Source organism: Piliocolobus tephrosceles, chromosome 21 (assembly GCF_002776525.5).
Source record: "Piliocolobus tephrosceles isolate RC106 chromosome 21, ASM277652v3, whole genome shotgun sequence".
In the NCBI taxonomy this organism is placed as follows: domain Eukaryota; kingdom Metazoa; phylum Chordata; class Mammalia; order Primates; family Cercopithecidae; genus Piliocolobus; species Piliocolobus tephrosceles.
This window is the reverse complement of record NC_045454.1, coordinates 40313230-40333880: the sequence shown is the minus strand read 5'-3', so window position 1 is coordinate 40333880 and position 20651 is coordinate 40313230. Positions and strand designations below refer to the sequence as shown.

The 20651-nt window shown below is 52.8% G+C and overlaps 2 protein-coding genes across 2 annotated transcripts; one reads left to right on the top strand and one right to left on the bottom strand.

The window, feature by feature from the left end:
- Positions 1–1934: 1934 nt before the first annotated feature.
- PRDX2 (peroxiredoxin 2) lies at positions 1935–7062 on the bottom strand. Its single transcript, XM_023188806.2, has 6 exons — positions 6772–7062; positions 6191–6302; positions 5942–6095; positions 5215–5337; positions 4903–5033; positions 1935–2282 (listed from the first exon to the last, which is right to left on the bottom strand). Exons 2-6 carry the CDS (start codon positions 6291–6293, stop codon positions 2197–2199), a joined length of 597 nt encoding a protein of 198 aa, XP_023044574.1. The 5' UTR covers positions 6294–6302; positions 6772–7062; the 3' UTR covers positions 1935–2196.
- Positions 7063–11250: 4188 nt separating this feature from the next.
- Positions 11251–18783, top strand: RNASEH2A (ribonuclease H2 subunit A). The gene is made up of 8 exons (XM_023188807.1): positions 11251–11489; positions 11716–11787; positions 11914–12040; positions 12144–12231; positions 14907–15044; positions 15153–15240; positions 18221–18344; positions 18466–18783. Exons 1-8 carry the CDS (start codon positions 11363–11365, stop codon positions 18602–18604), a joined length of 903 nt encoding a protein of 300 aa, XP_023044575.1. The 5' UTR covers positions 11251–11362; the 3' UTR covers positions 18605–18783.
- The last annotated feature ends 1868 nt before the right edge of the window (positions 18784–20651 follow it).

Here is a 20651-nt window from a genome sequence, read left to right as displayed (position 1 = left end):
GCCCAGGCTGGAGTGCAGTGGTGCAATCATAGCTAACTGCAGCCTAGACCTTCTGTGCTCAAGCAATCCTCCCACTTCAGCTTCCCAACTAGCTAGAACTACAGGCACACACCACTATGCCTGGCTAATTTTGTTTACCTTTGTAGAGATGCAGTCTGCTATGTTGCCCTGGCTGGTCTGGAACTCCTGGGTCAAGCAGTCCTCCCGCCTTGGCCTTTCAAAGCACTGGGATTCCAGGTGTGAGCCACCGGGCTTGTCTCTCAGTGACTTTTTCTTTTTTTTTTTTTGAGACAGATTCTTGCTGTGTCACCCAGACTGGAGTGCAGTGGTGCAATCTTGGCTTACTGCAACCTCTGCCTTTTGGGTTCAAGCGATTCTCCTGCCTTAGCCTCCCAAGTAGCTAGGATTATAGGTGCCTGCCACGACGCCCAGCTAATTTTGTATCGTTAGTAGAGATGGGGTTTCGGCATGTTGGCCAGGCTGGTCTTGAAGTCTTGACCTGAGGTCATCTGCCAGCCTCGGCCTCCAAAGTGCTAGGATTACAGGTGTGAGCCATCATGCGTGGCTGTAACTTTTCAACAGATTTGAAGAAGTGGGGTCCTGAGAAAATCCTGGGTAACAACAGCATCAGAGGTAACAGTTTCTTTTGTTTTTTTTTTTTGAGATGGAGTCTCCCTCTGTCACCCAGGCTGGAGTGCAGTGGCTCGATCTCAGTTTACTGCAACCTCCGCCCACAGGATTCAAGTGATTCTCCTGCCTCAGCCTCCCAAGTAGCTGGGTCTACAGGCGTGCATCATCATGCCAGGCTAATTTTTATTTTTATATTTTTAGTAGAGAGGGTTTAATCATGTTGGCCAGGCTGGTCTCAAACTCCTGACCTCAGGTGATCTGCCTGCCTTGGCCTCCCAAAGTGCTGGGATTACAGGCGTGAGCCACCCCGCTCAGCTGAGAGCAGCTCTTAAATGGCAAAATTTTTGTAGCCAGGTGAGCCTGTGAAAGAACAGCGGGAAGCCAGCATGTCTATAATTTGAGTGAACCACAACAGGGCAGATGTTAAGGGAGACTGAGCAGGGGCCTTGGGGAGGAGGAATGTAGATTAAATTCCAAGGGCGATGAGTGACCCTTAGAGGGTATTAGGTGGGTACCAGCATTAATAGTGGATCCATGGATTAAATGAGCATATTAGCCCTGTTCTGTAGGAGGAAATTGGGGCATAGAATAGCAAAACTACTTGCCTGAACGCACACAATATTAAACTGCACCCCTGGGAACCCTGCCTTGCTGCTAATACCTGCCTCCTAGCCTAACTGCCACCCTCCCACCCCAGGGGCAGACAGGCAATCTTTCCAGCCTGGGGTGGGGCAGAGCTCACAGCAGGGACTCTGCACTCTGCACGTAGCTCAGGCTTTCATTCTTGGTTCTGCTCTTAAGACTGGGTCCCCACCCTCTTCCCCATAAGACTAGACTGGGCTGGGTTCCTTCCAGCTCGAGGAAGCCATCTTAGGAACTAGGAACTGGGCCCCACACAGGGGCCTCGGCCCGGAGCTTCACATAACTCATCACCTACAACTTTCACCACGTGCATAGTGATCTGGGTTTGCAGTCCTATTTTACTGTTGAAGAGACCCAGAGACGATCACAGCTCTTAAATGGTATTTGAACCCAGGCTGGCTGGTGACAAAATGTGGGCGCTGCCTTGTATGGCCAGATTTCTGGATGTAGGGCATCCCGGGATTTGCAAGGGACAAAAGGCATGCCCTACTCCTCGGAAACCGCCTTGAGCGCAAGGAGGAAAAGAGCAGGCACTGAGCATGTGATAAGACCGCCACCGTGTGGCGAAGATGAGCAACCACAGGGTCAGTTTCCCAAGCCTGAGCTTGGAGAAGGGACGGTGTTGCAGGGGAGGACGAAAGGAGAGAGCACACCAACACAGATTTACACCTATCCCTAATACTTTATTGGTCACTTCTAGGCCTGTGTGCGGCTAGGTGGGCTCGGGGGAGGGTGTCACTATTCAGCTCCTAGGTAGAGGCATGAGAAGGCCTTGGCCTAGCCCTCCAGGGTCCCAGACTATAGGGTTTGGAGGGGCAGGTCTGGCCTTTCCTGGGTCAGCACAGGGCACCCAGGTGGGGGCACAGATGGACACCCAGCACAGGCACCTACATAGAGGCACAAGCTTACTATCCGTTGGCTAGCCTAATTGTGTTTGGAGAAATATTCCTTGCTGTCATCCACGTTGGGCTTAATCGTGTCACTGCCAGGCTTCCAGCCAGCGGGACAAACTGTGGGAAGACACAAGGATGCACATGAAAGCTACAGCCCCAGGTTCAAGGTGAAGCAAACAAGGGCCTGTGTTGCAGAAGAAAATGCTGGAAGTGGTCCAGGCCCAGGAATGTGGATATTAAGAGAAGCCCTCCAGCCGGACGCTGTGGCTCACCCCTGTAATCCCAGCACTTTGGGAGGCCAAAGCGGGTGGATCACAAGGTCAGGAGACCAAGACCATCCTGGCTAACACAGTGAAACCCTGTCTCTACTAAAAATACAAAAAAAAAATTAGCCGGGCGTGGCGGCGGGTGCATGTAGTCCCAGCTACTCAGGAGGCTGAGGCAGGAGAATGGCGTGAACCCGGGAGACGGAGCTTGCAGTGAACCGAGGTGGTGCCACTGCACTCCAGCCTGGGCGACAGAGCAAGACTCTGTCTCAAAAAAAAGAGAAGCCCTCCAAGCCCAGTTTAGTATTTTTTCTTTCTCTCTTTTTTTTTTTTTTTTTGAGAAAAAGTTTTGTTTTGTTACCCAGGCTGAAGTACAGCGGCATGATCTCAGCTCATGCAACCTCTGCCTTCTGGGTTCAAGCGATTCTTGTGCCCCAGACTCCCAAGTAGCTGGAATTACAGGGGTGCACCACCATGCCTGGCTACTTTTTGTATTTTTGGTAGAGACGATGTTAGCCACGCTTGTCTTGAACTCCTGACCTCAAGTCATCTGCCCATCTTGGCCTCCCAAAGTGCTGGGATTATAGGTGTGAGCCACCATGCCCAGCCAAGTTCAGTATTTTATCTTTTTCTTTTCTTTTTCTTTGAGACAGAGTCCTGTTCTGTCGCCCAGGCTGGAGTACAGTGGTGTGATCTCGGCTCACTACAACCTCTGCCTCCTGGGTTCAAGCGATTCTTCTGCCTCAGTCTGCTGAGTAGCTGGGACTACAAGTGCCCGCCACCACGCCCTGCTAATTTTTTGGTACTTTTAGTAGAGACGGGGTTTCACCATATTGGTCAGGCTGATCTCGAACTCCTGACCTCAGGTGATCCACCCCCCCCCCAACCTTGGCCTCCCAAAGTGCTAGGATTACAGGCGTGAGCCACTGAGCCTAGCCAAGTTCAGTATTTTCTAGTTGGTGTGTTTCCTACTCTTAATTCTTCAATTTCTTTTTGCCACCCACCTCTCCTTTTTCTTTTTTCTTTTTTTTTTTTTTTGAGACAGAGTTTCACTTCACTCTTATTGCCCAGGCTGGTGTACAATGGCACGATCTCGGCTCACCGCAACTTCTGCCTCTCAGCTTCAAGTGATTCTCCTGCCTCAGCCTCCCAAGTAGCTGGGATTACAGGCATGCACCACCACGCCTAGCTAATTTTGTATTTTTAGTAGAGACGGGGTTTCTCCATGTTGGTCAAGCTGGTCTCGAACTCCCGACCTCAGGTGATCCACCCTCCTAGGCCTCCCAAAGTGCTGGGATTACAGGTGTGAGCCATGACATCTGGCCTCTTTTTTCTTTTTCTTTTCTTTTCTTTTTTAAGAGATGGAGTATTCCTATGTTGCCTAGGCTGGACTCAAACTCCTAGGCTTAAGCAATCTTCTGCCTCACTCTCCAGAGTAGGTGGAACTACAGGCATGAGACACAGCATCTTCCTGTCTTTTCGGCCTCTTTAACCCCATCTTTGTCCCTCTGCCCCACCCCTACAGGTTTTGTTGTTGTTGTTGTTTTGGTTTTTTTTTTTTTTTTGAGATGGAGTCTCACACTGGGCCTGGGATGGAGTGCAGTGGTGCGATCTTGGCTCACTGCAACCCCCTCCCGGGTTCAAGCAATCCTCTTGCATCTGCCTCCCAAGTAGCTGGGATTACAGGCACCCACCACCACACCCAGTTAATTTTTTTGTATTTTTAGTAGAGACAGGGTTTCACTGTGTTTACCAGGCTGGTCTGAAACTCCTGACCTTGAGATCCACCCGCCTCAGCCTCCCAAAATGCTGCTGGGATTACAGGCGTGAGCCACCGTGCCCGGCCTGTTTGTTTTTTGAGACAGGGTTTTGCTGTGTCACCCAGGCTGGAGTGCAGTGGTGCAATCACAGCTCACTACAGCCTCGACCTCCCAGGCTCAAGCGATCCTCTGGCCTCAGCCTCCTGAGTAGCTGGGACTATAGGTACACTTCACAAGCCAGGCTAATTGTTGCCCAAGCTGGAGTACAATGGTACGATCTCGACTCACTGTAACCTCTGCCTCCCAGATTCAAGAGAACTCCTGCCTCTGTCTCTCAAGTAGCTGGGATTACAGGCGCATGCCACCACGCCCAGCTAATTTTTTTGTGTTTTTAGTAGAGACGGGGTTTCACCATGTTGGTCAGGCTGGTCTCAAACTCCTGACCTCAGGTGATCTACCCGTCACAGCCTCCCAAAGTGCTGGCATTATAGGCGTGAGCCAGTGAGCCCAGCTCCTTTGTCCACCTTGGTTGAATGTCAGGGGTATTTGTCTCCTACCACACTAGAAACTTCCTGCAGATAAACCCCTGAGCTGAATCTTCTTTGGGGCCCTAACACCCATCTAGACAGGTCAGAGGACAGGCAGTGAATGTTTGCATGAGTGACAGAGGCACTGAGTATGTACCCATGTGTCATGTGTGTTTCTGCTCACCTTCCCCATGCTCGTCTGTGTACTGGAAGGCCTGGACCAGCCGCAGAGCCTCATCCACGGAGCGTCCCACAGGCAAATCATTAACAGTGATCTGGCGAAGGACACCCTTGCCATCGATGATAAATAGGCCCCTGAAGACATCAGGGTTCCCAGTGAGGAGCTGGGAGCTCCCACTGCCAGAGACAAGGAAGGGACTACCAACCGCCCGCTACTAGCCACAGGGCTGGGGGCAGAGAAGACATTGTACAGGAGTGGTTCCAGCACCACAGGAATGGGGGGTCTCCATGAGCCGGGCTGAGGGTCCCACAGTACCTGTAGGCAATGCCTTCATCTGTTTTCAGCACGCCGTAATCCTCAGACAAGCGTCTGGTCACGTCAGCAAGCAGAGGGATGTTCAGGGAGCCCAAGCCTCCCTCCTTCCGGGGGGTGTTGATCCTGGGAGTAGAGAAGACAGAGTTGGGGGCCTCAGGATGCCTGGTAGAGCCCAGTCCTCACCCTGTGGGCCCAATGTGATAAGCCCTGGAGGCCAAAGATAAGGGGCTTTAGAGTAGGCTGCTGGGAGCCTCACCCACCCCACCCTGGGTGGGGAAGTCTTCCACAGCTGGGAAGACTAAGCTTGAGAGACAACGCTCCAGCTAAGTGGCTTCACATGTGCTTGTAACTTGCAGCATCACCCAGCAGAGAGCCCGTGTGAAGAGTCCCCATCCTCCTCTAGCTGTGTCATGGGGTACAGCCCTTCACTTCGGTGAACCAGAGTTTCCATCTTTATGAAATAGGGCAGCACAGCCTCCCTCCTGGGAACTAGTAGATAGAGCAGATAAAGTTGCATCTGAGTTGCATCTGCAACTCTATGTGTCAGGCAACTAGCTGCCAAATGCTAATTACTGCCATCCTTAAAAACTTGGGCTGCAATATTTCCATTATTTTCAAGATGGGGAAATGCAGGTTCCAGAGATTGAGCAATGGTCACGAAGCCACACAGCTCGGACCCGAGGGTGTGAGCTTAGCTGCAACCTCCCTCTCTGGCCTCTGCTCATACCAAGCCAGGTGGGTAAACTGAGAGTCCACCGAGACGCCCAGCACTTCGCAGCCCAGCTTGCGGAAGTCCTCGGCACGGTTGCTGAACGCGATGATCTCCGTGGGGCACACAAAAGTGAAGTCCAGAGGGTAGAAAAAGAGGACCACGTACTTCCCTGGGGAGGAGGGACAAAGAGGAGTTAGGGCCCAGCCTCTCTCAAGCACGACCCCGCTTCTGCTTCTACCTGGGTCCGCTCCGGCCTGCGCTCACCTTTGTAGTCCGACAGCTTCACCTCTTTGAAGGCGCCGTCAACCACTGCTGTGGCCTTGAAGTCAGGGGCTGGCTTTCCGATGCGCGCGTTACCGGAGGCCATGACTGAAAGCTGAGACCCCTGTCCGGTCAATGCGCCTGGGAATACCCTTTGTCCTCCCACCCCAAGGTCGCGCTGCGTGCTGGGCCCTGTGACTGAGTCAGCACGGCGGAGGCGACAGCACCAACCCTCACCCTCCTGGGTACTGGGTCTACGAAGCCCGGAGGCTGCCGGAGACCCGCCCTCCTGACCAGAGCACGAGTGACCCAGCCACTGCCACTAGCCCCCCACAAGCGAGTCGGCCAGAGCGCGGTGTCGCAAGCCCCAAGTCCAGAAGGAGACAGTGAGGCCCCCTCGAGCAGGGGGCGGGGAACAGGGCGATCCGGCCTGCGCTGCAAGGCTGTGGCCTCGGTTTCCTCCGCAAGGACAAAGGAGACCACTACAGCGGATGGAAAACAAAGGCGGCCAGCACTGAGGTCAGGATCCGGCCAAAGCAGCTTGAAGGGGGTCCTCCCGCCAGGTGCACTCCGGGTGTCCATACCTGCGTGGGCAAGGGCTAGACGCACGGACGATCACACGCGTGGACCCGCGTTCTCAGCGCCAAGTGAGCCCTGGGCCGCGAAGCCTTTTATGCCTGGCCCGAACCAAGACGTGCGCTGCGCAGAGGAGGGAGCGAACGAGCGGAGCGGTCGGGTCCACTGCACCCTCAGGTGCGGGGGAGCGTGCGGCCGGGTCCATTTGCCTGTGGGCGCCGGGGGGAGACGTGTTGCCTTCGGCCGGGACCACTGCACCGGCCCGCGGGGGTAATGCGGCCGCCCCAGACTCCGCGCACGACTCTTGCCTGCGAGCGCGCTGGGTGCCGTTGGAGTCGGGGATGGCCCGGACCCCGGTGGCGCTGCTACTGGCGCCTCTGCTACTCCTGCCGCTGGCGACCCCTGCCCAGGTCTACCAGGACTATCAGTACTTCGGCCAGCAGGGCGAAGGTGACACCTGGGAGCAGCTGAGGCTGCAGCATCTAAAGGGTAACCTCAGGCGGCGGGGGTGACAATGTCCATAGGCTCCCCGTTGCCCTACTTCTCCTGCTGGCTGCAAAGGGACCTTCTTCCGCGGGCTGCAAATCTCCACCCAGCTCTGCACTGGAGGCGTCTCCTTGGGCTGGTTACTGTTCTCTGAGGCTCGGTTTACTCTTGGATACGTTGAAATAGATACTGCTTTAAAGCAGCTCCCAGGGGAAGAGGGGGTGTGGGTAGGACACTGAAGATGCCACTCGGGGATAGGTGCCAGGAAGGGCAGAGGCAGAGAAAGAAGGGGGCGGGCAAGCTTGGGAAGTCAGAGAGGGTCCGACTGCAGAAGACCCATGACCAGTGCAGCGAGAAGGACAAGCGAAAACCCCAAATGGAAAGAATGTCTAAGAAAGAGGGAATAGCAAGTGCCAAGGTGAAAAGGCCTGAAGGAGAAATGGGAAGAGGTCGGTGAGGTGTGGCAGAGTGGGTGTGGGAGGGTAGCAGGTGTCAGACCTTGGTGAGCCGCGAGTTGGGATAAGATCGGAGTTGGAGGCCTGGCACGGTGGCTCAAGCCTGTAATCCCAGCACTTTGGGAGTCCGAGACGGGCGGATCACGAGGTCAGGAGATCGAGACCATCCTGGCTAACATGGTGAAACCCCGTCTCTACTGAAAAACACAAAAAAACTAGCCGGGCGAGGTGGCGGGCGCCTGTAGTCCCAGCTACTCGGCAGGCTGAGGCGGGAGAATGGCCTAAACCCAGGAAGCGGAGCTTGCAGTGAGCTGTGATCCGGCCACTGCACTCCAGCCTGTGCCACAGAGCGAGACTCCGTCTCAAAAAGAAAAAAAAAAAAAGGAGTTGGAATAAGATCTGTCTCATAGGGGAAAGGGGCAGATTCAGTAAAGAGCCTTTTGAAGTGATCCTAGTGGCCAGCGCGGTAGTTCACTCCTGTAACCCGAGCACTTTGGGAGGCTGAGGTGGGAGGATCCCTTGGTCTCAGAGACCAGACTAGCCTGGCTCACATAGCAAGACTCCATCTCTACAAAAAAGATTTTAAAATTAGCCTGACGTGATGGCCCAGCCCTTTGGGAGGCCGAGGCGGAAGGACTGCTTGAGCCCAGGAGTTTAAGAACAGCCTGGGCAACATGGAGAGACCCCCTTCTCTACAAAATTAAACAAATAAATAAAAACAAAAAATAAATTAGCCTGTCATGGTGGCATGCGCCTGTCTCAGCTACTCAAGAGGCTGATACAGGAGTACCATTTGTGCCAAGGAATTTGAGGCTGCAGTGAGCCATGATTATGCCCTTACATTCCAACCTGGGTAACAGAGTAAGATCCTGTCTCAAAAAATAAAAATGAAAATAAAAATAAAAATAAAAACCTGATCATAAAAATTTGGTTTGTATGTGCTAGCACAGCACCAGGAGATTTACTTACCTTCATTCTGTCAATTATGCCATTTATCACTTGATAGCCCTGCTGGTCAGTTGGCATTGTGCCTGCTTCAGGGCCATGGTCACACCCCTGAAGACAGAAGTCAGCTTCAGATGGCGGGCACCAAGGATGTTATAGGGCACTCACAACTGTGCAGGCTGGCACAGCCTGAAAGTGTCAGGTTGTAGTTCCTCTGGGCCACTTACCCCGTGTATGAGCTTGGAAGGTTGGCTTGCTGTCTCTTGGTTTCCCCACCTGAGGCTCATGGAAAGATTAAATGAGGCAGGACACGGTGGCCAGCTCACACCTGTAATCCCAGCACTTTGGGAGGCTGAGATGGGAGTATTACTTGAGCCCAGGAGTTCCAGACCAGCCTGGGCAACATGGTGAAACACCGTCTCTGCAAAAAATTAGCCAGGCATGGTGGCATGTGCCTGTAGTCCTAGCTGCTTGGGAGGCTGAGGTAGGAGGACTGCTTGAGCCCAGGAAGTTGAGGCTGCAGTGAGCTGTGACTGTGCCACTGCACTCCCGCCTGGGCGACAGAGCGAGACCCTGTCTAAAAAAAAAAAAATTAAATGAGATAATCTATGGCGGGGTGTCTGGCATAGAGGCAGAGTCTAGCGAATATGCGCTTCTCTTATTTGTTGGTATCTTTATCTTTCTTCCTCTCTGGGGGAGGGGATTGGGAGTAGGCCCCCTCCACGTACGTCTTCACCTCTGCCCTCCTTCTCTAGAAGTCGAGGACTCAATCCTCGGCCCGTGGGGAAAGTGGCGGTGTTTCTGCGACCTGGGCAAGCAGGAGCGCAGCCGCGAGGTAGTCGGCACAGCGCCAGGCCCAGTTTTCATGGACCCGAAGAACCTGATCCAGTTACGACCCTGCCGGCAACGGGATTGTCCATCCTGCAAGCCCTTCGACTGCGACTGGAGGCTCTGAGCCCGAGTGAGAGAGGGGAGCAGAGGACGCAGGGCCGGGGCAAGCCGCGGGGCCCAGGGTGGGCGTGGAGGGAGGACGTGCGGTGCGCAGCGCAGGGGCTATGAAGTGAGTTTGGGGAAGGGAGAACTGGGGCTCCAAGTCTTGAGTGACTTGAGGCTGATATGGTTAGATGGAAGCTGAGTCAGGAGCCGAGAGCCCGGCTGATATCTAGGGAGAAAGAGAAGTGGAGGGGGCGCCGGGTGCTAGGGCTCACGCCTGTAATTCCAGTATTTTGGGAGGCCGAGACAGGCGCATCTCTTGAGTCCAGGAGTTAAAGACCAGTCTGGGCAATATAGTTTAGATCATCGCTCCATAAAAATTTTTAAAATTAGACGAGCGTGGCGGCACATGCCTGTGGTCCCAGCTACTCGGTAGGACGGGGAGGGAGGATCGCTTGAGCCTGGGAGGCAAAGGTTACAGTGAGCCGGGATCGCTACACTGCTATCCAGCCTGGGCAACAAAGTAACACCCTGTCTTAAAAAAAAAAAAAAAAAAAAAAAAAAAAAGAGGAGGGGGGGGCGCGGCACAGAGGAATAAAAGGAGATAAAAAGACAATGAACTAGGACCCTGAGGAAGGGGCATGAGCCTGGTAAGGGGCGGGAACCCACAGGCAGAGGACATGAGCCCCAGTGAGTCCAGGGAATAGAAGAAGTGTGGAGGCCAGGCACTGTGGCTCAGGCTTGTAATCCCAACACTTTGGGAGGCAGAGGCGGCCGGATTACTTGAGCCCAGGAGTTTGAAGCCAGTCTGGGCAACATAGTGAGACCCCGTCTCTACAAAAAATACCAAAAAATAGTTGGGCGTGGTGGTGTGGTGTGCACCTGTAGTCCAGCTGCTTAGGAGACGGAGGTGGGAGGGTCGCGTCAGCCCAGGAGGTGGAGGTTGCAGTGAGCCAAGATCGCACCACTGCACTCCATCCAGCCTGGGCAACAGAGAGACACCGTGTCTAAAAAAAACAAAAGGCGGAGGATGTCGGGGTAGGGGTGGGGACATTCATTCTAAGTTGGGAGGAATGAGCTTCTATATAGTGGGTACAGACCCTGAGCAGGAGTCCACTGAGGTCTGTGATCTCCAATGGGGGTGGGGAAGGCTTGGCCTGAATGAGAGAGAGGGTAGGAAGCACAGATCTTGCGGGGAGTGGGGGTGGGCTGAAGGCAGCAACCAAGGGAGGGAGTTTGGGGACTCCAAATCCAAAAGCCTGAGTTTAGTGGAAGCGGGGCTACCTGGTTCAGGGGACTTAGAATGTGTACAGAAGAAGGGACTGCGAGTACAGGGCCTGAATCCAGGTGGAAGTCGGGGACGCAGTGATTCAGGGACCCGTGTCCTGGGAGTGGGTGATATTTGACCCTCTAGTTCCCCATTAGGCTGGGTCTTCGAAGCTTCGTCTCAGTTTCCCTTTTATTTCCCCTTTTTCCCAACGGCCAACGCAGGCGGGGCCCCAGAGACCGTGAAGTAGAGCTTGCAAAGTGACCCGGTCCACCGAATTCCCCACGCTGAGTGTTCGGCTGCAGTCCTTCGGGACTACAATTCCCAGAAGAGCGCACGGCAGCGGCGTAGGCGTCGGCTGCGTAAGCGTCCACGGCGGTGGGAGCGACAGAGGCGTGTTCTGCCCGCGGATTGGCCGGAAACAGGCGCCGCTGCAAGGCCCGCGGAAAACGCGCGCCGAGACGCGCTCCTGGAGTGTTAGTTCTTGCAGCTGGTGGCGGCGGCCGAGGCAGCATGGATCTCAGCGAGCTGGAGAGAGACAATACGGGCCGCTGTCGCCTGAGTTCGCCTGTGCCCGCGGTGTGCCGCAAGGAGCCTTGCGTCCTGGGCGTCGATGAGGCGGGCAGGGGCCCCGTCCTGGGTGCGCCCCTAGGGCCAGGGAGGGGAGGGGCGTGGCACGGGGGATGCGGGAAACGGGAGTCGGGATTGCACCGCGCCAGGGGAGGGGATGTGGTCGTGGTGATGGCACCCAAAGAAGCAGTGATGGTAGAACAGGGATGGATGGTAACTTTCACGGGCTCAGTGAAAGTTACCATCCATCCCTGTTACCATCCGGCTGCCAGAAAACTGACACCCCTTCTCCCCAGGCCCCATGGTCTACGCCATCTGTTATTGTCCCCTGTCCCGCCTGAGAGATCTGGAGGCCCTGAAAGTGGCAGGTGAGCCCGAGGTGTGCGTCTGGGGAAGGGATTCCTGGGTATGTGCAGGGGCAGGTGAGAACTGAAAAGGAAGGGCAGGAACTGGGAGAAGCAGCTGTTCCCCTTCTCTTCCAAACCTCCTCCCAGACTCAAAGACCCTATTGGAGAGCGAGCGGGAAAGGCTCTTTGCGAAAATGGAGGAGAACAGGGACTTTGTCGGCTGGGCGCTGGACGTGCTATCTCCAAACCTCATCTCTACAAGCATGCTTGGGCGGTGAGGGGTACCCGGGAGGGGCTGTGGGAAAGGGGCAGCCAGCATGGGCTGACTGGGCTTTCTTCCTAGAATGAGGTTAACTGGGCTCTGTTCCCCACCACAGAGTCAAATACAACCTGAACTCCCTGTCACATGATACAGCCACTGGGCTTATACAGTATGCATTGGACCAGGGCGTGAACGTCACCCAGGTGAGTTAAGTGTTGAGTTGTCCCCATTTGGTCATCTCAGGATAAACTGGGGACAAAACAGGAGTTCTAGACTGCAGTAAGCCATGATCATGCCACAGCACTCCATCTTCAGTGACAAAGGAAGACCCCCCAACCCAAAAATAAAAATGGAGGCCGGGCCCAGTGGCTCACGCCTATAATCGCAGCACTTTGGGAGGCCGCGGTGGGTAGATCACCGGAGATCAAGAGTTCGAGACCAGCCTGACCAACATGGTGAAACCTCGTCTCTACTAAAAATACAAAAATTAGATGGACGTGGTGGCGGGCGCCTGTAATCCTAGCTACTCAGCAGGCTGAAGCAGGAGAATCGCTTGAACCCAGGAGGCAGAAGTTGCAGTGAGCCAAGATTGTGCCATTGCACTCCAACCTGGGCAACAGAGTGAGACTCTGTCTCAAAAAATAATAATAAATAAAAAACTAAAAATAATAAAAACTAAACTAAAAATGGGAGGCCAGGCGCGGTGGCTCAAGGCTGTAATCCCAGTGCTTTGGGAGGCTGAGGTGGGCAGATCACCTGAGGTCAGGAGTTGAAGACCATTCTGGCCAACATGATGAAACCCTGTCTCTACTGAAATCGCTTGAACCTGGGAGGCGGAGGTTGCAGTGAGCTGAGATCGCGCCATTGCACTCCAGCCTGGGGGACAGAGCAAAGAATAAAAATAAAATAAAAAGAAGTAAATGTGGGCAAAAATGTGCAGTGTCAGCAGATTCAGCATCAGATACGTCTGGAGTGCCTCAGGCATATTCATTGCTACTGTTGATTTCATGCTCCTGTTTCTGCCCTAAATGTGTGCCACACTGAGGACCACAGTGTAGCCCCTAGTCCCATCTCCATCTAATCTCTCCCTCATCCTAAAGGGTCAGTCTGCAGAACAAATCCCACATGTATCTCCCTGCCACCTCTGTCCTAGCCCAGGATACCTCCCACACCCTAGACACCTGCTGAGCATCGTCTCTCGTCCCCCACTCCCCTGTCCCCTCCAATCTGTTCCCCATGCAGCAACAGAAGGTAGTCTTTTTGAAATGCACATCTCCTGTGGCTCACACCTGTAATCCCAGCACTTTGGGAGGCCGAGGCGGGCGAATCACAAGGTCAGGAGATGGAGACCATCCTGGCTAACACAGTGAAATCCCGTCTCTACTAAAAATACAAAAAATTAGCTGGGCACGGTGGCAGGCGCCTGTAGTCCCAGCTACTCGGGAGGCTGAGGCAGGAGAATGGTGTGAACCTGGGAGGCGGAGTTTGCAGTGAGCCGAGATCGCGCCACTGCACTCCAGCCTGGGCAACAGAGCGAGGCTCCGTCTCAAAAAAAAAAAAAAAAAAGAAAAGAAATGCACATCTCGACATTCAGTTTTCTGATCACAGTGGAAATTAAATCAGAAAAATTTACAGTCGAGTGGGGGAGAATTACATTAAATTACCAGAGAAAAACATAAATCAGCATTGCCTCGAATGCTGTCAGTGAAAGAACGGACCATTTTGAGAGAATAACAAGGCAAAATAACCTCAATGTAGGAATTGTATGCTGGGTGTGGTGGCTCATGCCTGTAATCCCAGCACTTTGGGAAGCTGAGGTGAGCAAATTGGTTGAGGCCAGGAGTTCCAGACTAGCCTGGGCAACATAGCAAGACCCCATCTCTACAAGAAGAAGAAGAAAGAAAGGAATTATTGCAAGGTAGGCCTTGCTGAGGTGGGACATGAGGATCAGGTCCAAATGCAGAGCTGGCGATGCAGTAACTGGCATAGACAGACAAGGGACTTGCCCGTGGGGGTTCAGGGCCTAGCCTGGGCAGAAAAATGTTCAGCTGGTAAACAAAAAATAAAGATGGTTTCTGAAAACAGTACTGCTGTGGAGATACCACTTTCTCCCAGCCGCTCTTGACCCCTCTCTTCAGTGCTGTAGCCATAGAACCCCGTGCAAGGGCGCAGCATCATGGACCTGGTCCCAGCTCAGGGCCTTTGCACTGGCTGTTCTCACACCTAGAGCCCTCTTCCCCAGATCTCTGCACGGTTTAGTTCCTCACCTCCTTCAAGCCTTTATTTACCACTACACCTAGCTAATTTTTTATTTTTTGTAGAAACATGGTCTCCATATGTTGTCCAGGTTGGTCTTGAACACCTGCCCTCAAGCGATCCTCCCGCTTTGGCTTCCTAAAGTGTTGGGATTACAGGCATGTGCCAACGCACTCTACCAATTTTTTTTTCTAGTGTTTTCTGCCACCTCAGTTCCTAGAACAGTATCTGGCATGCAGTAGGTGCTAAATAAGTGTAGAGCAGATGCAGCATGATCAGAGGAAGCCTCTTCAGGAGGTGATTTTTTTTCTTTGTTTTATTTTATTGTATTTATTTTATGTTTTTGTAAAGATGGGGTCTCACTGTGTTGCCAAGCCTGGTCTCAAATTCCCAGGCTCAAGTGATCCTCCCGCCTCAACCTCCCAAAGTGCTGGGATCACAGGCGTGAACGACTTTGCCTGGTCTGGAGGGAGATGTTTAAGTTGAAATCCCTGATTGATCCAGCCTGGGGATGGGCTATGAGAAGAGGATTCTGGGTAGCAGCAAGAACATGCCAGGGCTGTGAGGCTAGAGCATTGGTACAGTTGTTTGTTCAATTAATATGTGTCTGTTGCTGTGGCAGGTGTTCGTGGACACTGTAGGGATGCCAGAGACATACCAGGCGCGGCTGCAGCAAAGTTTTCCCGGGATTGAGGTGACGGTCAAGGCCAAAGCAGATGCCCTCTACCCAGTAGTTAGTGCTGCCAGCATCTGTGCCAAGGTCAGTACCCTACTAGCCATGGCCAGCGTCCACCATCCCACTATATGGGGGCCAGGCATGGCCACCACGGGGGAGGAGGGAGATTCCAGGTGCCTGTCTTGCCCACAGGTGGCCCGGGACCAGGCCGTGAAGAAATGGAAGTTCGTGGAGAAACTGCAGGACTCAGATACTGATTATGGCTCAGGCTACCCCAATGGTGAGCAGACAGTGACCATGGTACTAATGTTGAAATGGCCAGAGCTGAGCACACTTCTGAGGTTTTCTTTTCTTCCTTTCTGTCATTTATCATTTTATTTTGCTTATTTTTTGTTTCTATTTTTTATTTTTATTTATTTTTTGAGACAGACTTTTGCTCTTGTTGCCCAGGCTGGAGTACAATGGTGCGATCTCGGCTCACTGAAACCTCCACCTCCTGGCTTCAAGTGATTCTCCTGCCTCAGCCTTGCGAGTAGCTGGGATTACAGGCACGCGCCACCACGCCCCGCTAATTTTGTATTTTTAGTAGAGACGAGGTTTCTCCATGTTGGTCAGGCTGGTCTTGAACTCCCAACCTCAGGTGATCTGCCCGACTCAGCCTCCCAAAGTGCTGGGATTACAGGCGTGAGCCACCGCGCCTATCCTATTTTTGTTTTTATAAAGATGGGGTCTTGTCATGTTGCCCAGGCTGGTCTCAAACTCCTGGAGTCAGGCAGTCCTCCCACCTTGGTCTGTCAAAGTGCTGGGATTACAGCCATAAGCCACCACCCCGGCCCTTTTTTCCTTTTTTTTTTTAAAGAGATGGGATCTCCCTATGTTGCCCAGCCTGGTCTTGAACTCCTGGGCTTAAGTGATCCTCCTGCCTTGGACTTCCAAACAGCTAGGATTACAGGTGTGAACTACTGTGCCCAGCTGGAGGTTTTCTAAATTGTTCTGGTCACCCTACTCCACAGTGAAAGAGGCCAAGTGTTAGACAGTGGTGCCATTTGTTCATGGCCACACAGCCAGTGAGTGACGGAGCTGGATTCCAGGCCATAGGATTGCTGCTGTCTTCCCCGCTTCCCACTTTACTGTCTCTCTGGAGCCCCAGTGATGGACTGAGACCCACAGTGGGCATCTGCCCCTTTGTTAAGGGGAAGCGGACTAGGCGTGGTGGCTCATGCCTATAATCCCAGCACTTTGGGAAACTGAGGTAGGAGAACCGCTTGAGTCCTTGAGTTCAAGACCAACCTGGGCAACACAGCGAGATCCCCATCTCTATAAAAAATTTAAAAAATTAGCCAGTTATAGTGGTACCCACTTGCAGTCCCAGCTACGCAGGCTAAGGTGGGTGGGTTGCTTGAGCCCAGGAGTTTGAAGCTGCAGTGAGCTATGATTATGCCACTGCACTCCAGCCTGGGTGACAAGGTGAGATCTTATGTCAAAAAAAAAAAATAATGTTAGCCGGGCATGGTGGCTCACACCTGTAATCCAAGCACTTTGGGAGGCTGAGGCGGGTGGATCCCTTGAGTTCAGGAGTTCGAGACCAGCCTGACCAACATGGTGAAACCCCATCTCTACTAAAAATACAAAATTAGCTGGACATGGTGGCACATGCCCGTAATCCCAGCGACTCGGGAGGCTGAGGCAGGAGAATTGCTTGAACCTGGGAGGTGGAGGTTGCAGTGAACTGAGATCACACGATTGCACTCCAACCTGGGAAATGAGCGAAACTCCGTCTCAAAATAATAACAATAATAATGTTTAATGACAGGCTGGGCGAGGTGGCTCATGCCTGTAATCCTAGCATTTTAAGAGACAGAGGCGGCCGGGCGCAGTGGCTCAAGCCTGTAATCCCAGCACTCTGGGAGGCCGAGATGGGCGGATCACGAGGTCAGGCGATCGAGACCATCCTGGCTAACACTGTGAAACCCCGTCTCTACTAAAAAAAATACAAAAAACTAGCCGGGCGAGGTGGCAGGCGCCTGTAGTCCCAGCTGCTTGGGAGGCTGAGGCAGGAGAATGGCGTGAACCCGGGAGGCGGAGCTTGCAGTGAGCTGAGATCCGGCCACTGCACTCCAGCCCGGGCGACAGAGTGAGACTCTGTCTCAAAAAAAAAAAAGAGACAGAGGCAGGTAGATCATGTGAACTCAGGAATTCAAGACCAGCCTGGGCAATATGGCAAAACCCCATCTCTACAAAAGATACAAAAATTGGCCGGGTGTGGTGGTGCACACTTGTAGTCCCAGCTACTTGGGAGGCTGAGGTGGGCGGATGGCTTGAGCCTGGGAGGCAGAGGTTGCATTGAGCTGTGATCATGCCACTACACTCCAGCCTAGGTAATAGAGCGAGACCCTATCTCAAAAAAAATAAAGAGACTGGGCATGGTGGCTCATACCTGTAATCCCAGCACTTTGGGAAGTTGAAGTGGGTGGATCACCTGAGATCAGGAGTTTGAGACCAGCCTGACTGTCCAATACGGTGAAACCCCATCTCTACTAAAAATACAAAAATTAGCTAGGTATGGTGGTGGGTGGCTGTAGTCCCAGCTACTTGGGAGGCTGAGGCAGGAGAATCGCTTGAACCTGGGAGATGGAGGTTGCAGTGAGTCGATATCACACCACTGCACTCCAGCCTGGGCGACAGAGCAAGACTCCATCTCAAACAATAAATAAATAAATAAAATAAAAATGTTTAATTACTTGTTTTTGGAGGTCAAGGAGATGTCTCAGAGGCAGTCTCCCTGCACTGCCCTTTGAGCAGTTCTTGGCCAGGTAAAGGTCCTGTGGCAAGAAGGTGCCTCAGACAATAGGAGGTGCCCCAGGTACTCCGGAGGAAGCCTTAGAAGAGTGGCATGGAGGCCGGGCGTGGTGACTCACGCCTGTGATCCCAGCACTTTGGGAGGCCGAGGTGGTTAGATCACGAGGTCAAGCGATTGAGACCATCCTGGCCAACATGGTGAAACCTCGTCACTACTAAAAATACAAAATTTTGCTGGGCACGGTGGCGTGTGCCTGTAGTCCCAGCTACTTGGGTGCCTCAGTCCCAGCTGAGGCGGGAGAATTGCTTGAACCCGGGAGGCGGAGGTTGCAGTGAGCTGAGATGGCGCCACTGCACTCCAGCCTGGGGACAGAGTGAGACTCCATCTCAAAGAGAGAAAAAAAAAGAGTGGCAAGGAGCTTGAATGTTACGGACTGTCACCATTGCCCACCCTACCCCAGATCCCAAGACAAAAGCGTGGTTGAAGGAGCACGTGGAGCCTGTGTTCGGCTTCCCCCAGTTTGTCCGGTTCAGCTGGCGCACGGCTCAGACCATCCTGGAGAAAGAGGCGGAAGATGTTATATGGTGGGTGTCATGGATGTCGTGGGGGTGCTATAGGGAAGGAAGGAGGGAGGCCAGGGTTCAGCCCTGCCTGAGAGGGTTGCTCCCCATGATGGTGGTCACTGTCATCACCTGTCTCCCACAGGGAGGACTCAGCACCCGAGGATCAGGAGGGACTCAGGAAGATCACATCCTACTTCCTCAATGAAGGGTCCCAAGCCCGTCCCCGTACTTCCCACCGATACTTCCTGGAACGTGGCCTGGAGTCAGCAACCAGCCTCTAGCAGCTGCCTCTACTCGCTCTACCTGCCTCCCCAACCCAGACATTAAAGTTGTTTAAGGAGAACCGCACGTAGAGGATGTACTTTTGAGACAGAGGCGAGGTGGGAGTGTGCTCTGCAGCCGGGTCCAGCTACTGCCTTTTGGAACCTTAAATAGAATGGGTGTTGGTTGATTGATTTTATTTGGTTTGATTTTTTTGTATTTTTAAATTTTATTTATTTATTTATTTTATTTATTTATTTATTTTGAGAGACGGGAGTCTCACTCTGTCACCCAGGCTGGAGTAGAATGGGGCAATCTCGGCTCACTGCAACCTCTGCCTTCCAGGTTCAAGCGCTTCTCCTGCCTCAGTTTCCCAAGTAGCTGGGACTATAGGGGTGTGCCATGCCCAACTAATTTCTTTTTTCTTGAGACAGAGTCTCCTGTTGCCCAGGCTGGACTACCATGGCATGATCTCAGCTCACTGCAACCTCCACCTCCCTGGTTCAAGCAATTCCCCTGCCTCAGCCTCCCGAGTAGCTGGGATTACAGGCGCATGTCACCATACTCGGCTAATTTTCTTTTCTTTCTTTCTGTTTTTTTTTTTTTTTTTTTTCAGACATAGTCTCACTTTGTCACCAGGCTGGAGTGCAGTGATGTGATCTTGGCTCACTGCAACCTCTGCGTCCCAGGTTCAAGCAATTCTCCTCCCTCAGCCTCCCACGTAGCTGTGACCACAGGCACGTGCCACCATGCTCAGCTAATTTTTGTAGTTTTAGTAGAGACGGGGTTTCACCATATTGGCCAGGATGGTCTGGATCTCTTGACCTTGTGATCCGCCCGTCTCAGCCTCCCAAAGTGCTAGGATTACAGGCATGAGCCACCGCGCCCAGCCAGTTTTCTTGCATTTTTAGTAGAGAGGGGGTTTCACCACGCTGGCCAGACTGGTCTTAAACTGCTGACCTCAGACAGTCTGCCCGCCTCAGCCTCCCAAAGTGCTGGGATTATAGGTGTGAGCCACTGTGCCCCACCTAAATTTTGTATTTTTTAGTGGAGACAAGGTTTCACTATATGTTGGTCAGGCTGTTCTCTACCTCCTGACCTTAGGTAATCTGCCCGCCTCAGCCTCCCAAAGTGCTGGGATTACAGGCATGAGCCACTGCACTGACCTTTTTTTAGTTATATGTTTAAAAAAATTTTTTTTATTTTCTTTCTTGAGACAGAGTCTTGGTCTGTCACCCAGGTTGCAGTGCATTGGTGCAATCTTAGCTCACTGCAACCTCCGCCTCCCAGGTTCAAGTGATTCTCCTGCCTCAGCCTCCCTAGTAGCTGGGACTACAGGCGCGTGCCACCATGCCCGGCTCATTTTTTGTATTTTTAGTAGAGACAAGGTTTCACCGTGTTAGCCATGATGGTCTCAATCTTCTGACCTCGTGATCTGCCTGCTTCGGCTTCCCAAAGTGCTGGGATTACAGGTGTGAGCCACCACAAATGGCCTATTTTTATGTTTTGAAAATTTTTTTGAGGAAGAATCTCACTCTGTCGCCCAAGCTGTAGTGCAGTGGTGCGATCTCAGCTCACTGCAGCCTCGGCCCCCTGGGTTCAAGCGATTCTCCCACCTTAGCCTCCTGAGTAGCTCAGATTCCATGCACATGCCACGATGCCCAACTAATTTTTGTATTTTTTGTAGAGACGAGGTTTCACCATGTTGCCCAGGCTGGTCTTGTAGTCCTGGGTTCAAGTGATCTGCCTGCCGCAGCCCCTCAAGGTGTGAGCCGCCACACTTGGCTGATTTATTCTAATATGTAAAATACATGATGTGACTGGTCGCAGGGGCTCATACTAGTGCTTTGGAAGGCAGAGTCAGGAGGATCTTGACCAGCCTGGACAACATAGGGTAACAAGAGTGAAACTCTGTCTCAAAAAAAAAAAAAAAAAAAAGAACTGGCTCGGCCGCATGGGGGAAGATAAGAAAAAATAAAGAAAGGTAACAAACCAAACAAAAATCTTGACGGGCAGGGTGGAGTATGGCTGCAGTCCCAGCTTTCCTGGAGGTTTAGGTAGGCTCCA

What these genes read in the sequence shown, in the direction of transcription:
- PRDX2 (XM_023188806.2), bottom strand. Translation starts at nt 6,293, where the DNA reads ATGGCCTCCGGTAACGCGCGCATCGGAAAGCCAGCCCCTGACTTCAAG. An exon ending in GAAGCTGTCGGACTACAAAG is followed by an intron (nt 6,096 to 6,190) that starts GTGAGCGCAGGC and finishes CCTCCTCCCCAG; the next exon opens with GGAAGTACGTGGTCCTCTTT. An exon ending in GATGAAGGCATTGCCTACAG is followed by an intron (nt 5,034 to 5,214) that starts GTACTGTGGGAC and finishes TGATGTCTTCAG; the next exon opens with GGGCCTATTTATCATCGATG.
- RNASEH2A (XM_023188807.1), top strand. Translation starts at nt 11,363, where the DNA reads ATGGATCTCAGCGAGCTGGAGAGAGACAATACGGGCCGCTGTCGCCTG. An exon ending in AGGGCGTGAACGTCACCCAG is followed by an intron (nt 12,232 to 14,906) that starts GTGAGTTAAGTG and finishes TTGCTGTGGCAG; the next exon opens with GTGTTCGTGGACACTGTAGG. An exon ending in TGGCTCAGGCTACCCCAATG is followed by an intron (nt 15,241 to 18,220) that starts GTGAGCAGACAG and finishes ACCCTACCCCAG; the next exon opens with ATCCCAAGACAAAAGCGTGG.